At 36.0% G+C, this 17003-nt stretch overlaps 1 protein-coding gene across 4 annotated transcripts in view; it reads left to right on the plus strand.

Moving 5' to 3' along the window:
* The window catches only part of Srp54 (signal recognition particle 54), a 39963-nt gene extending 24276 nt beyond the window's left edge, over positions 1 to 15687 (plus strand). For all 4 annotated transcript variants that reach the window (XM_004867567.3, XM_021246577.2, XM_004867568.3 and 1 more), the window contains 9 exons: positions 1907 to 2057; positions 3406 to 3554; positions 3963 to 4063; positions 4572 to 4658; positions 8721 to 8794; positions 8994 to 9102; positions 10639 to 10809; positions 13810 to 13905; positions 15171 to 15687. In XM_004867567.3, the coding sequence (XP_004867624.1) occupies positions 1907 to 2057; positions 3406 to 3554; positions 3963 to 4063; positions 4572 to 4658; positions 8721 to 8794; positions 8994 to 9102; positions 10639 to 10809; positions 13810 to 13905; positions 15171 to 15262 (1030 nt within the window). In that variant the 3' untranslated portion in view covers positions 15263 to 15687. The remainder of the gene's footprint in view (positions 1 to 1906; positions 2058 to 3405; positions 3555 to 3962; positions 4064 to 4571; positions 4659 to 8720; positions 8795 to 8993; positions 9103 to 10638; positions 10810 to 13809; positions 13906 to 15170) is intronic.
* The last annotated feature ends 1316 nt before the right edge of the window (positions 15688 to 17003 follow it).

Below are 17003 nucleotides of genomic sequence, written 5' to 3' on the forward strand. Positions count from 1 at the left end.
ACTTTGTCTATACTTATACTGTGTGGTATGCTTTCCTACTTCCTTCTGCCTCTTTATTCCTATTGTTTCTTTTAAGACTTGTCTGAAGCATTCCACCATTGAACACAATTGGGGAACAGACTATGAAACTCTTCAGTATATCACATAAAAACACATAATGTGTCATCTTGAAACATTTGCATTTGATCATCCTCAAATGATTTTGTAAGCTCAAATTATCTCAGATTGAGATTCTAATCATTGCTATCCCTTACTCTATATTATTGACCAGGGCCAGGGATTTAGCTCAGTGGTTCTGACACCTACCTTGCAAGCTGAGGACCTGAGTTCGATCCCTGGTACCAAAAATAAATAAATAAATATATTATTGACCAGTGAAATAGTCTGTATGTGTTACAGTTACCAGACAATTCAGTCTAGATAAAACTTGAGAAACTTCTCCTTATTTAGAAGGATTTCCACTTTTTGATTGGCCAAAAGCTAGTGAATTTGGGTGTTGTGATGCACACTCCTGTAACTCTGGGAAGTTGAGCCAGGAAGATTGCAAGTTCAAGCCCAGTCTGGGCAATTTAGCAATTTAGTGGGACCCTGTCTCAAAATAAAAAAATGAGCTGGGGATGTAGCTTGATGGGAAGGCCCTGGGTTCAATCCCCAGAATTGTGAGGGGAAAAAAAGTCAAGTATGGTAACTTTCTTCATTTAAATCTGACAGATAATTTTACTGTTCATTCCTACTTGATTTTTTTTTTTTTGCTGGGGGTGGTGATACCAGGGGTTGAACCCAGGGCCTTCACATGAGCTATATTCCCAGCCTTTTTTTATTTTTAATTTTTGAGACAGAGTCTCACTAAGTTGCCCCAACTGGGCTCAAATTTGCAATCCTCTTGCTTCAGCCAGCCTCTTAGAGTGCTGGGTTACAGGAGTGTGCCATTGTGCCTGGATCTGTTCTTAATTTAGAGGAAAAAAAAATTTTTTTTTAAATTACGTCTTTTTCTTGGGCAGTTCTAATCTATATAAAAATTGCCACCAGTCAGAAGAATGCAAAGTAAAATATGACTTCGGTTTTTGATTTTCTAGTTTATAAAGATTTTTGCCAGGGATTATGAAAATGTAATTTAAAAAGAATGGGCTTTAAACTTCTGTGGAGTTTTAAAAGCCAAAGGCCTAAGTCATCATGTCATTAACTGGTACTCAACATGTAAGAAATAAGATTTATGTACTATTCATGTTGGATGTATTTTTTTTAATGCCAAGAAATTGGAACAGCTTTAAACATCAAACAATAAGGCATTTACTTAACAAAATATAACATACCCATCTGATGGCATGCTGTATAACTTAAAAGTACTTTGAGGTTTTTTTGGTTGTTTGAGACACCTCACTATGTAATTCAGGCTGGCCTTGAACTCACATGATCCTGAGGTCACATTAAAAGTTACATTTTGTAACAATATTTAATGGTTTTATAAAACAGTTACAAGAGTGTTAAATAGAAAAGCAGATATGAAACATTTTGTAGAGCTGAGTGTGTAGATTAGTGATAGAGTGTTTACCTAGCATGTGCAAGGCCCTGGGTTTGATCCCAAACACCACAAAAACAAACAAAAACTGCTTTGTAACATGAGTTCAGTTATTAAAGAAGATATAAAATAATTTTAAGGACAAACTCATTCAGAGAAAGCATACAACAGAATCACATAGACTTTTGTAGTGGGAGAGTTGGATAGTATGTCATGCTATTCTGAGAGTTGAGTTCTATGTTTAGTACTTATGAGAAATTTTATTCTGCCTTGAAATTGTGATTATTTTGACTTTCAGAATAAAGATGTAGACTGACAATTTCCAAATTAATAGTATTTGAAAGTTTTGCTACTGTGGTTAGTAAATCATTTGTCCATGTTAAATAGCTATACAGAAATGGATCCCGTTATCATTGCTTCTGAAGGAGTGGAGAAATTCAAAAATGAAAATTTTGAAATTATTATTGTTGATACAAGTGGCCGCCACAAACAGGAAGACTCTTTGTTTGAAGAAATGCTTCAAGTTGCTAATGCTATAGTAAGTTGCTTTCCAAAATCACTAAGAACACCATCTTAATGATTTTGGTTAATGTAATTATAAAATCTGATTGATTTTATGGTCAATATAAATTACTTTTTGCCTGTAAGGCACATTGTAATTATTTTGTTTCTGTTTTGTGCACCTGTATCTCTGTGTTAAAGACTTAATCTCATCAGTTTGGGCTCCAAAATAGAAAAAAAAAAATGTTAACAAATTAAGAATTAAATCATTACAATAAGCGTCAAGATATATCATGTAGGGCCGGGGATTTAGCTCAGTGATTCCGCCGCCTGCCTTGCAAGCACAAGGACCCAAGTTCGATTCCCAGTACCAAAAAAAAAAAAAGAAGAAGTAAGATATATCATGTATAGGTACAAATTCCCTATGATGAGTGTGATCATTATGTATACCTAAAATGTTCCAATGAACTTAATTTTTTTTAAAAAAAGAAGTCTTGCCAGGCATGTGGCATACACCTGTGATCCCAGCACTGCTGAGGCAGGAGGATTGCCGCAAGTTCGAGGCCAGCCTGAGCTACACAGTGAGTTCAAGGTCAGCCTGAACTACATAGCAAGACCTTCTCTCAAAAGAAAAAAAAAGAAGTCTTAACATCTGTTGAATTTCCTTTCTATGAAGTTATTTGAATTCAGTTGGAAACATAAATGAATTTTGAAAAATTTTCAAAATGAAGCACTTAAAAATATTAATCATTATTTAGTGTCTCTTTAAAATTGGCAAAAGTAACATGGGGAGTAGTGGTAGTTTATAGATAACCTGTAGCATATATTAGGAAGTCATGTTTTGCCATTGAGATGTTGGCAGTACTTCTTTGAGTAGTGGCTAGTGCTAATCTGTTTTAGTTGTGCAGTTATTTTGACCATATTGAACAGATCTAGAGGAAATCACCTCAGCCTGTTTTACTCATTTTAGTGTTGCTTTCTTCCAGTTTACTTTGTTCTGATTTATTTCTGCTGTTCCTCTGCCCACAATGCCGTTCTTCCACATTTTTGCATAACTTTTTCTTATCTATTCAAACCTCAGCTCAGACATTGCCCCTCTACCTCCAACAAGCATTTCCCTGACTATGCTACTTAAAGATGCCTCTCATATCTTATCTGTCAAGTTCCATGAGGATAAAGATATTATTTCATATTCTTTTTTGCTGTGCTGGAAGGACAAAGATTTTCTTATTTATCTGTCCTCAGGACCTATGTACTTAATTCATAGTACTCCCTCAACAAATATTTATTGATTAAATAATTATATAGTAAATTTTCTATAGCTTCTAGTGGAGAAATTTAATGAAATCAACAAAAATGTGTTCTTTTCTATTTAAACTTTCTAGCAACCTGATAACATTGTTTATGTGATGGATGCCTCCATTGGGCAAGCTTGTGAAGCCCAAGCTAAGGCTTTTAAAGATAAAGTAGATGTAGCCTCTGTAATAGTGACAAAACTTGATGGCCATGCAAAAGGAGGTGGCGCACTCAGTGCGTAAGTATCATTGATGTTGTTGTCCTGTGTCTTGGGATTACAGGATGTGTGTCTGGTTATGTGTGTGTCTACTTATGAGTTTCTTGTTTATCTTTTAAAATATATTCCAGTAATGGGGCTGGAGATTTAGCTCAGTGGTTCTGCCTCCTGCCTCGCAAGCTTAAGGTCCCAAGTTCGATCCTAGTATCAAAAATAAATAAATAAATAAATAAAAAATATATTCCTGTAGTGGACATAAGATGGCCTATAGAGGAAGTTTAAATAGAATTTTAAAGCCTCTATGATATAGTTCTGTTTTAACTAGTGAAAGTAAATTTTGAATTTTGCAGTACCTTTGTTTAGCTTTGAAAATCTGCTGGAACTTTGTTTTCTTTTTTGAGGTTATGTTGTATTTTTTTTTCTGTGCAGAGTTGCTGCCACAAAAAGTCCTATTATTTTCATTGGTACAGGCGAACATATAGATGATTTTGAACCTTTCAAAACACAGCCTTTCATCAGCAAACTTCTTGGTATGTACAGTGGTAGGAATATAGAAAAATCTCAGAGATTTTATGGATCTGTGGAACAGTTTAGGATTTTAATCTTCTCACTAAGAAAACCATTTCCTTCTATGACTTATCTTCCTCACTTGTAAAATAGGGGTGGTATTTTATCTGCCCTCTGTGGTACAGTTGATAAAATGAGGTATTAGATGCAAGTTCTTTGGAAAAAAGCTTTGGGCACAGTATAAAAAAAATGGTTGTAGTAATAGCAGTGGTAATGATATTAACATTTTTATAATGTCTTTAAGGTGTATAGTTAGAGAGCGGAGAATTTGGAGCTAAGCCCTGGGCTGGAGGCCCTGCTTTGTTTCTTCTTTGCCAGCATTTAATCTCTCTAGCTTCAGTTTCCTCACCTGTAAAATGTAATAAGAATACCTAGACTGCCTGCCTTGCAATGCTATTACATATGTGAATGAGTTTTATATAAGGTAAGCTGAGTTTACTATTGTTCACTTTTCCTTTTGGGGTCTTACAGGTATGGGTGACATTGAGGGACTGATCGATAAAGTCAACGAGTTGAAGTTGGATGACAATGAAGCTCTTATAGAGAAGTTGAAACATGGTATATACGTGGCAAAAAAGCATTTGATTTCTGATGTCTTTCCTTGATTGCTTTCTAATAAAGCTACTATTCATTTCAAGTGATAATATGTATTATTAATCAGTTCTTCAAATGCTTATTGTTTTAGATGATTTGTGTACAGATCATTTTTTTTCTCAGTCATCTGAACAGTTACAGAATCATTTTTATTTTCTTATAATCAAATTGCCTTAAGGTTAAAATTGAGTCTTTTATTGGATTCTTAAAGAAAAGCAAGTGAAAAGTAAGTTAGAACACTTTTAATCTGTTATATCTGTGTATATGTAAAGGAATTTTAAAGGATAAAATGAAACACACACATACTCTTTATTCATTCCACAGGGAAGACCACTCCTATAGAGAAATATGTCACTTAATTAAGAGCTCAGGTTCTTAAGTGTAGCATACCTCAATTTGTATTGCTGATCTATTTTTTTAGCTGTGTAACTTTTCATAACCACTTAGCCTCAATTTCTTCATTGTAAAAAGTAGATAATACTGTTTTATATGATTGTGAAGATTACATTAGCTAATGTGTGTGAAATATCCAGCATATCATAAGCATTCAGCATACATTATTATTGACCATTCCAGTTTTTCTCAAAGTGATCTTTTCCCTTAATTCTAGTGGCTGAATACTGTTCTGGCGTCTTGCTCCTTTTTTTTTAGGTACCAGGGATTGAACTCAGGATCTTGCACTTGGGAGGCAGGCGGCATTTTGCTCCTTCTTACTCTATCTTGTATTCATGCCTCTTAAGTGTTTCCCCTTCCCCAGCTGGGATCATTCTAGGCTGGGATCATTCTCTGGAGCTTCATATTTGTATGTTTACTAGATCATTCCTGAATGTTCCATAGAAACCCCAAATTCAGCTTATCCTTCCCGGGGGGGTGGGGATTTAGCTCAGTGGTTTTGCCCCTTGCTGCACAAGCGCAAGGATCTGAGTTTGATCCCCAGTAACCCCCCAAAAAAAATTTACAAGATCCAGCTTATCCTTCCCATCTCAAACTCCACCCCATTGTTATCATCAGTGAATATTAATATCATTTGTCCTGTTGCCAGTCAGAAACCTGGATGTTGCTACTCTTTTTTTCTGTCTGCCCACCTCTTTCCGAATCAGTTAACTAGCCCTCAATATTTCCATTCTATCCTCTTCTTTCCAGCTGCCCTTCAACTATGTTACTCACGTCTTTTTTTTTTTTTGTCTTTGGTATCAGGGATCGAACTCGGGACCTTGCACTTGCAAGGCAGGTGGCGGAACTACTGAGCTAAATCCCCGGCCCTACTCACAGCCTTTTAATAGATTTTCCAGCTTCTTGAATTCTTTTCCCTTTTTTTTTTGGTACCAGGGATCAAACTCAGGACCTTGCACTTGCCAGACAGGTGCGGCACCACTGAGCTACATCCCAGGCTCCTTTGATTTATTTTTTTTTTTTGGTACCAGGGATTGAACTTGGGACCTTGCGCTTTCAAGGCAGGTGACAGAACCACTGAGCTAAATCCCTGGCCCTTGATTTGTTTTTCATACTGCAGCAGAAAGGACCTTTCAGAAATACAAATCACATCCTGTTGCCGCCCTTGTAAAAATGCTTCAGTGGCTTCCTCTTGTCCTTATAATGTTTTTAAATGATTCTACCATCTAGCCTATATCTTCCCTGTCATGTTTTGGCACTGTTGTACTTAGCAGTTTATGTGTCAGGCATGCTGAACTTCTTTCAGTTCCTTAAATGTACAATTGCTGTCTCAGACCTGGACCATTCCCTTTACTAGTCCCTCTGTCACCTGCTAGTGTGGGCTCTTAGCTGCACATAAGATGAAAATTGTAAGATGGAAATCATACATGGGCCAGTTTCAAGACTAAAGTAAAATAAAAGGTCAGCATAGGGAAGAAACACAGACAGCAGAGATAGTTACTCCATCAACAGCTGTCCCACGGAGTTGTACAGCCTAAAGGAAGCATTTTACTTTTATGGAGTCTTAAAGGAATATCATTAGTTATTCATGGATTTTTTTAAAAGGGGGCAGGGATCCTGGATAGGGTCTCCTCCAGTTTGTTGCTACATTCTGGTTGCTTATCTCAGAGAGTGTGTGGGTTGCACATTTGATTAAACATTGGCATTCCTTTTTAAAGGAGTGTGGCAGCTTATTTTGTTTAACCTCTGGCTTTCATTCTCCTTCTTGTCACCCAAAAGTGCAACTGCCTACTTGTTTCCTATCAGGCAGCTACTGTAAAGTCCTGTTAGCTGCCAGCCTCACCTTTATGCCTGTTAGACACATTCCTCTTCTACCTGCCTCTACTCTCTCCCCTGGCCATGCTTGCTAACTTGTATTCATACTTCAACTCACTCCTTAAATGTCCTTTATCAGGAACATTTTACTTGATTTCATAAGTTAGAACCCTCTGATTTGAAATTACAAGTGTGAGACACTATCCTCGGATGCCTTTTCTATTTTTAAACTTCATTTGAGATCTCAGTGGCAGAGTACTTGCCTAGCATTCACAAGACCCTGGGTTCAATCTTAAGTATCAATCAGTCAAACATAAATACATACATACATACATCATACTTAGGTAAATTAAATAAAATAAACTTTTTTCACTTGAATTTTGTAACAGTGTGTTTCCCACATTATCATAACTCTGGGCTTCTGTGATCATTGTATAAGAGCCAAATATATATTTTAGCTTTAACCTTGTCTTCCTTTTGGGCAAAATAGGGGATTGTACCTAGGACCCTCACAATGAGTTGCATCTCCAGCCCTTTAAAAAAAATTTTTTTTTGGTACTGGGGATCAAACTCAGGACCTTGCGCTTGTGAGGCAGGCGCAGTGCCACTGAGCTAAACCCTTGGCCCCCTTTCTTAAAATTTTGAGACCAAGTCTTGCTAGTTGCTAAATTCCCCAGCCTTGGCTTGAACCTGGAATCCTTCTGCCTTGGGTTCCCATAGAGGTGGGACTATAGGCATGGGCCACTATCCTAGCTTCTCTTCTATTCTGCATTTCTAACTGCCTGCTGTAATGTTTCTTTTAAATATTATGCTGCTGTGCTTTTAAATATTGTGGTTCAAATCCAGAATACCTGAAACCAAATACTTTTTCTGTCTTTAGGAAATAGAGAATATTCTTTGTTCTTTGCTTTGTCCTTTTCTCTTTCTCTTTTTAAAATTGAAGTTAATTTACATGTAGTGAAATACTCAAATCCTAAGGAAATCATTCCATTTTTTTAAAAAACACAGTAACCCACACCCCATTAAGTAACAGGATACTTCCTTTACTCTAGAAAGTTTGCTTGTTTCTCACCCCAATACTACTTCATGTTTTAGAAATTTTAGACTATGTCCCTTTTTTTCCAGTCTATTTTTTTGATTCAGCATAATTTGTTATTTGTTTTGAGACAAGCTTGCTGGGTAGTACAGGACAGCCTTGAACTTGCTAAGTAGCTCAGTCTGGCCTTGAACTCTCAATCCTCCTGCCTCAGCTTCCTGAGTGCTAGGATTACAAGAGGGCACAACCAGGCCCAGCACATACATTTCTGATAGTCAATTCATGAAGTTGCAATATGGCTATAGTTTGTTCTTTTTATTGCAGTGTAGTATTTTACTCACCATCTATCCATTTTCCTATTGGGGATGACTAAGCTATTTAAGAAACTTGAAATGATACTCTAAAATGGTTTTGCAATTTTATATTTTTACCAGTAATATATGGTAGTTGTATTTGTTCCATATCCTCATTAACTTTTAGTGTTGTCAAGCTTTTCATTCTAGTCATCCTCGTAGGTAGAGTATGCCTTGTTTTCCAGTTTCCTATGTGTTTGTATATATCCATCTTCTCTGATACTATGTAAGTTGATCTGAGGTAGAATCTGTGTGCCTCTGTGTTCCTTCCAGCTGTCATCGTACACACAGTATCTGCTCAGTGAATATTTACTCATGGGATATTTATAAGTATGCTTCAGGATGAATCCATGAGAAGCCAAAAATCAGTTCTGTTGAAAGGAAATGTACATTCTCTAATGTGTCTAAATTATTTATATTGTATTGCAGGTCAGTTTACGTTGAGAGACATGTATGAACAGTTTCAAAATATCATGAAAATGGGCCCCTTCAGTCAGATCTTGGTTAGTTTTCCTTAAAAATTACTTCATACTTTCTTGTTTGTTTTTTGTTAAAATTTCTACAAACAGATACACTTACTTTATTATTTGGGCAAAAATAGATCTTTCAAGAATTAGTGTCAGTAGTAATGCCAATATTAATTGTAGTATCTGAACAGTTAATCTTCAGCTATTAATAACTTTATGTTTAAATTTGTGTTAGGGGATGATCCCTGGCTTTGGAACAGATTTTATGAGCAAAGGAAATGAACAGGAGTCAATGGCAAGACTAAAGAAATTAATGACCATAATGGATAGTATGAATGACCAAGGTAAGATGGCAGATTACTTGACTCAGGAACAATGTTCTAGGTATCAGCAAATTGAGATTTCACTGTTTTATTGACAAGAAAGGGGAAATTTAGACTTAAGTGATAGTAACTCTTAATTTCATAATCATAAACCTTTGAGTAAGAACTTTCAAGTTACTCTAAACCAGTGCCTATCTAGGAGACATGGTGGCTTTCAAGTATTTGAAAGTCTTATTTTTTTTTTTTAATGCCAGAAAGGAGACATACATAAAAACTGAAATAGAAGTGCCACATACATTTCAAGTTAGTATGTGAAGAGAATTTCTATAATTACAGATACAACAAAACAATAAAAACTGGTTTATTTTACATAGTGGGTCATCTCTCCTGGAGATACTAGACTGAAACTAGCTAACCACTTATTGGGGAATGTTGTAGACTAGAAAGAATACAGACATAATAGAAATTTTGACTAAAGTCCATCCTATTCCTGAGATTGTATGCAACTAAAGCCAGAAGAACTGTACCTCATATTCTGAGCAATCAAAAAACTGGAGGGAATTAACTGGTTGGTTTTGTTGTTGTCATTGTGGTTTTGAGACACAGCCCAGGCTGGCATCAAGCTTGCAGTCCTCCTGCCTTATTTTCCTGATTATAGGAAATCACTACCATATTTGACTTTTTTTTTTGGTACCGGGGATCGAACTCAGGACCTTGCACTTGCGAGGCAGACGCGGCTCCACTGAGCTAAATCTTTGCCCTTATATTTAACTTTTTTTGGTGATGGTGGTACTGTGATTAAATTTAGGGCCTTCCCTTCAGGCTACATCCGTAGCCCTTTTTAATTTTTTTATTTTGAGACAGGATCTCAAGTTGCTATGTTTCCCTGGCTCGGCTTGAACTTGTGATCCTCCTGCCCCAGCTTTCTAGAGTGCTGGGATTACAGGCATATGCCCCCATGTGCACCTTTTAACTCATTTTTTTATATGCTACAGAAATGATTAAAATACTATCAGTAATTATTTGATGTTAGAAAATACAATTTTCTGTTCATTACAGATAAAACTTTCCTCCTAATTGCTTATGTAGCTAAAATTATGAACTAAAGGTTAATAATAATCTTAGGATATAATTAAGGTGAGCAGTTCTGTTCTTTTTTGAAATATATCACGTACCTCTAGTGTGTGGAAGACATGGAAGGGTGGATATTTGAAATATGGAAATGGTGGACAAGGGGGTTCAAAAGTTTTCAGAATGTTCTGTTCTACTTAAACTGTAAGTAAGGTACATGTCCATTGTAGTTTTTTATAACTTATGAATACTAAAATATTCTTTTGAATATATTCCATGTTTAATATTTTAAAACCAGAAGCCTACATGGCCAGTGATAACTATTGGTTAAATCTGTGTGGTGCTTTGACCATTTGTTACATCTGTTTTTCTGTATGTAAGAAACAGCTGTTAAGCTCTATGAAGTAATATATTGCCCATTTGCACATAACTGCTTTAATGATGAGTAATAGTGTGTAAGTGAAAGTAACTGACCATCACCCTCAGAGCTGGACAGTACAGATGGTGCCAAGGTTTTTAGTAAGCAACCAGGAAGAATCCAAAGAGTAGCCCGAGGATCAGGTGTGTCAACAAGAGATGTTCAAGAACTTTTGACACAATATACCAAGTTTGCACAGATGGTAAAAAAGATGGGAGGCATCAAAGGACTTTTCAAAGGTAAGAAAAATAAGCTCGTCATTAATTAACAAAATAAAAAGAAATTCAGAAACTAAATATAAATGTCAAGGAGTACTACCAGTACTGGAAAACTCACTTCTGAATTTCATGTTATTTTCAAATACTATCAAGACTTAAAATTTGTAATGTTATTTAACTGTTTTCAAATTCAAGATAATATTGAAGAAAACAAACAATTATTGTTATGAATGTGTAATACATATTGTAGAAAATTTAGAGAATATAAGAAAGTACAAGAAAAAAATTAAAATATAAATTACCTTTACTCTCAGAGAATCCTATGGACCCTATTACAAGTAACGGTTGATATATCTACAGCTTTCTTCTGATATGTCATGATTACTGTTACATATTGCCAGATCACTGTCAAAATGTAGTGTCTAATCGCCACTGCCAGTGTCCCAGTTATGTGTGTTTGTCTGGTTAGTGTGATGCCTCTTGTGGGACAGTTGGATGATTCATCTGCTTCTGTGACCATTTCAGTTCCTGGGCAGGTCTGTGCAGCCAGTGATTTTTGTCTGTTTTGATCAGACAGATTTTCTAATTTGATCTGACTAAATTTTCTAATTTTTTTTTTTTTTTTTTTTTGGTACCAGGGATCAAACCTCGGGTCCTTGTGCTTGCGCAGCAGGCACCGAAACCACTGAGCTAAATCCCCAGCCCTAAATTTTCTAATTTTAAGCTAATGGTCAAATAATTTTTTTTTTGGTTCTGGTTATCGAACTTGGAACCTTGTACTTGCGAGGCCGGTGCCGGAACCACTGAGCTAAATCCCCGGTCCTGTTTTTTTAATATGTGTTTTTTATGTTACTTCATAACCTTAACATTTGTACATTTACTGTTTTGAGTTTCCTTTGTGAATCACTTCTTCAGTGTACTTGTCCAGTCACTCTTTTTTCCTCTTACTGCTATATAACAACTCTTTGACATCCTTGGTTTATGCCTCTAAATATTTTTCTTCATTTTTTTTTATTTGCCTTTTACTTTTATTTATGTTGTCCAATGAACAGAAAGTTCAGTTTTTAGGATTGGAGGTATAGTTCTGGTAGACTAATTGCTGGGGATGTATGAGAACCTGGGTTCCATACCGAGGACTGTACCCCCCAAAATTTCCATTTTTAATGTGGCCAAGCTTATTTATCTTTTCCCTTGGTTTCTGTTATGCTCGTGATACCAGAGTAGTCACCTAGATTTTCTTGTACTTGTTTTTGGTTTTGTTTATTCTTGTGGTGTTGGGAGTCAGTCCAAGTACTTGGGCCATGGTAGGCAAGTGCTTCATTGCTGAGCTATATTCCCAGCAATTTTATTTTTTGTTTGACTTTTTAAAAAATCCTGCTGGATTTATTTTGCTGTGTATGATATAAGGTAAAAAGGGAAATTTGTTTTTCTAGAATTGATCAACTATTTCAGTCCTCTTATTTTCTAAATGAATTTATTATTTTAAAAAATACTGATTTTTAGAGGAGCTCCAAAGATAGCTTCTTAAAAAAAAATGAATATTTGCAGATATTTTAAATTGTCTTTGCTTTTGATAGTTTCCTTATTTTTCTTGCTTGCTATCTCCTATTGTTTCTTTTGTGACAAGAGAGAAAAGCTAGAAAAATGTGTTTAAAATTTTATAATTCCCAACATCTCATCCTGTTTCATATAGAGATTAATAAATACCTTATGTCAGCTTAATAGCTTTCTCAGTTGACTTTGACTATTCTTGATAGAACTGTTGCAGATCCAGCAGTCAGAGGTTATCTAAGCATTGATTTCTCCATATAGGCCCAGCCAAGTCAAAGGGGGTGGTGGATGTGCACCCACCCTCATCACGTCAAGTCCTGAATACTTTTTAGAAACTTTTAAGTCCTGAAAAATAAATTCTTAGAACAAGATCACCAACAGACAGGGAAGTCACACCTTCTACATTATTAATCATGAATTTTTCATAGATTTTTACATGCTTTGTGAAATCATGTCTTCTCTTACACTCATAGTTTTAATTCACATAATTTATTCGGATTAGCTAGGTGTGATTTAGAGAACTGGGGAGCTTTGGGTTTTCATTTTTATTAAATGCCCTCAAGAACTACCATAATGTTCCTTTGAAATAAATTATTTTCCTGAAGCAATTCTGCTTATTCATTTTTACTACATTGATGATATCTTTGCTTCCTGTCTCTTAAGAATACAGCTGTTCTCTAAAAGATGCTTTTACCTTTGCTTTTTTTTGTTTTTGTTGAGACAAGGTCTTACTGTATAGGCCTAGGCTGGCCTGGAACTCATGCTGATCCTCCTGCCTCAGCCTCCCAAGACCTGGGATTACAGGCATGTGCCACCATCCCTGGTCTACTGCCTTTTTTTAATTGTTGAATTTTGACTTAAGTCTATGGACATGGCTTGACAAAGGAAACTATATTATTTGTCATTCTATTCCTTAAGCTTTTATTATTTTAAAAACACATATAAGGGCCGGGGATTTAGCTCATTGGCGCCACACTTGCCTCGCAAGCACAAGGTCCTGAGTTTGATACCTGGCACCAAAAAAAAAAAAGTTCCCTAAAAACACATATATGTACTTTCTGTCAGCGTCATTCCTCGTGTTCATTTACCAGCCATCTAGTCTCTCCCAATTAAACTCAGCTTTTTGTTCAGACCCCCTCATGCCATTGTTAAGCAGTTGTTATTGTAGCTTCACGTTGATAACCACTCTGTGCAGTTTTGATTATAGTGGCTCATTCAGAGGTGTACCTAAGAGTATTAGAAAAACATCATAGGTTTAGGAAAATCCTTTAACTGTTTCTACAATTTCAATTGTTTTTCCTCAAAAAAGGTATGTAATTGGGATAAAGATAAATAGCTACTGTAGAAATATGAATAATTGTGTTAGGGTGATGAGATTATAGGTAAAATCTTTGTCTTTACTCTGTTTATTGAACTCTCTAGATACTCCAATTATATTACATACGTGTCATAACTCTTTGTTTTGTTCAGGTGGTGACATGTCTAAGAATGTGAGCCAGTCACAGATGGCAAAATTGAATCAACAGATGGCCAAAATGATGGATCCAAGAGTTCTTCATCACATGGGTAAGTACAAAGTTGTTGCCAGTTGCTAATGTACAGTTTAATTGATAAAGATAGAGTTTTAGTGGTAAGCCTTCTGTCAGGTATTATGAAAATCTGTTCAGAAGATTTGTAATTTGAGGGAAATGACCCCCTGATCCTAAGTTGAATAGTTAATAACACTAGATAAGTTGAAGTTTTATTTACTCCTCTATTGCTACCTGTGTGATTTTTTGAGCAAGCTATTTATTTATGTTAATGCTTGTTCTAATGACCTTTTGCCCTATTTTGATACTGGATATGTTCAATGAGTTTGAAATTATGTGGGGAATTTGAACCCCAATTTCACTTTTATTGATGTAACTGAAAAATCCCTTAAACTTTCGGAACATCACTTTCCCCTTTTGTGAAATCACAAATAACATCTCATCAGGAAATCATGATAATGAAATGAGGTAATATACATGAAAGTATACTATGCTGAACGTATAGTAAATGTTTAATAAATGATAACTTTTTATGTGTCTTAATTTTGTTTACGAGAAGACGCTCAGTCTTGCCAGAAAAAGTTTTTTGTTGTTATTGTTTTGTTTTGAGACAGGGTCTCACTATGCACTTCAGGCTCATCACTGTGTCGCCCAGGCTGGTGTCAAATTCACGGCAATCCTCGTCTCAGCCTCCCGAGGGCTGGGATTACAGGTGTGCGCCACTGTGCCCAGCTCAGAAAAGGTTTTCTTTTCTCTTTTTTCTTGGTACCAGGGATCAAACTCAGGACCTTGCACCTGCCAGGCAGGCACAGTGCCACTGAGCTAAATCCTGGGCCCCCAAAAAAGTTTTTTATTTAGATGTATTGACTGACATGTGCTGTTCTAAGATCTTCATATTTTCTTTTACTCGTCTAAATAACTTGATGCAGTAGATTATTCATTCATTTTTATACATGAGGATACTGATAATAATACAAATTTTTAGGCCAGGCGTGGTGGCACATGCCTGTAATCCCAGAATTTGGCAGACTGAGGCAGGAGGATCACTTCCAGTTTGAGGCCAGCCTGGGCTATATAGTGAATTCAAGGCCAGCCTGAACTACACGGTGAGACTCTGTCTCAAAACAAAAAACAAAACAAAACAAAAACTCTACAAATTACTTGTTATGTTCTTTAGGGCTAATGTCTAACTTGGAATCATATCACAGTGTTTTGTAGACGTTAAATACATGATAGGCAAAAGTAACAAATCTTTCAAGTTCTCCTCAATAATTACTTGTCTTTGCTTTGCTTTTACTCTAGGTGGTATGGCAGGACTTCAGTCAATGATGAGGCAGTTTCAACAGGGTGCTGCTGGCAATATGAAGGGCATGATGGGATTCAATAATATGTAACGACGATGCCTTAATATAAACTGACTTGGTTGATTACATTTTTTGCTGAAACCTCAGAGAGTTTTCTTCCTTTTTGCAAATGAGGGAAAAAGGTGTTTTTCTTGCCTGTCTTGCCCTCTTTTTCCCACTTTCCTTTCTTCCTTCTCTTCCTTCTCGATAAAAGGAAGGAAAGTAGGTTTTTGTGGAAATCATTCTACTTTTGGTTTAAATTTTCCTCTATTAGTTTTCACCATTGAAACACTTCTTGAGTTAAACAAGTCATTATGTAAAATTTAAGTACTTAAGTACTTAAAATTTAGTACTTAAAGGTATTTTTAATTATCTCAATGGCCAAGCATTATATTTGTAAACGGTCCTGGTCAGTAAGTTACACGATGTCTCAATAAAAATGCTGTAAAATAAACTTCAAAGTGGTTATAAATTAAGGGATCGTTAACTTTCTTTGTATTTTAAAATGATCAGTGTATCACACACAAAAATGGTAGAAGAACCAATAGGTATGTGTCATGTAATTATGCCTGCAAGCTGGGTGTGGTGGCTGAGCCTGTAATTCCACCACTGTGGGAGGCTGAGGCAGGAGGATCAGAAGTTCATGCCTAGCCTGGGCAATTGTGACAAAAGAAGACCTTGTCTAAATAAATAACTGGGGATATAGCTTAGTGCAAAGACCTTGAGTTCAATCCCGAGCACTGCAAAAACAGACAGACATACAAAAACTATACCTGGAAATACATCTTTAATGGAAAGTATGGTAGAAGAATTTAACCAAGAGTATTAGGGATTTTTATTTATCTTAGAATACTTAAGATAATTTTCCTATAAAAAAATCTTAGCTCTGTTATTTGAATTGAAGTCAAGAATTTGGTTACAGTTTACAATGCATGATGATTTTTTATACAGCCTGGATTTTTAACCTGCTTTGAAACCTCAATGACTATTTTTTAAAGTTGTTTCTTATATACTAAAAACCTACTTGAAATTGATATACTCTGATAATAGCTAATGTATGGACTTCCTAATGTGACAATAATGGGAAATTATTAGGCTGTTACTATTATATATTAACAGTAAATTGGTCATGGTGGCACATATCTGCACTGTGGGAGGCTGAGACCTGAGGATCACAAGTTCAAGGCCAGCCTGGGGAACAGTGACTTAGCAAGACCCTGACACATAATAAAATATAAAATAAAATAGAATAAAAGGGCTGGGAAGTAGCTCAGTTAAAGGCTGGATTCAATCCCAAGTGTTGCCACAAAAGAGCCCATGACAAGTTTAATTTAGTTATTGATTACCTTGGATTGCTGCACAGTTCATTTAAATGTTTTTTAGGGGAAGAGCTCTCTAAGTTGCCTAAGCTGGCCCCCAACTGCCAAGCTTAAGTGGCCCTTTTACCTAATCCTACTGAGTAGCTGGGTTTACAGGTGCACACCACTGTGCTAGTCTAGAATTATGCCTCTTTAAAAATGATGGTATTAATAGAAAATACTACAATGATTACCATGTCTGACATGAAGATAATAGTTGCTGTGTTCAAAATATATTTTGAGCTAGGATGAACTGATTTCTACAAAGGATTGATTTACAGGAAGAAAAAAGAGCTAGCTTTCTTCTTCTCCCCTACCGCTGCTTCTGCTTCAGCTTCTTGTTTGGGTTACCGGGGATTAAACCCATGGCACTGAGCTGCATCCCCATCCCTTTGTACAGTTTTTGGAGACAGAATTTTGCTAAGTCACTAAGG

The sequence above is a fragment of the Heterocephalus glaber genome, unplaced genomic scaffold (assembly GCF_053883595.1).
Source record: "Heterocephalus glaber isolate CG9 unplaced genomic scaffold, H.glaber_assembly_v1.0 deba00001662, whole genome shotgun sequence".
Taxonomy (NCBI): Eukaryota; Metazoa; Chordata; class Mammalia; order Rodentia; family Bathyergidae; genus Heterocephalus; species Heterocephalus glaber.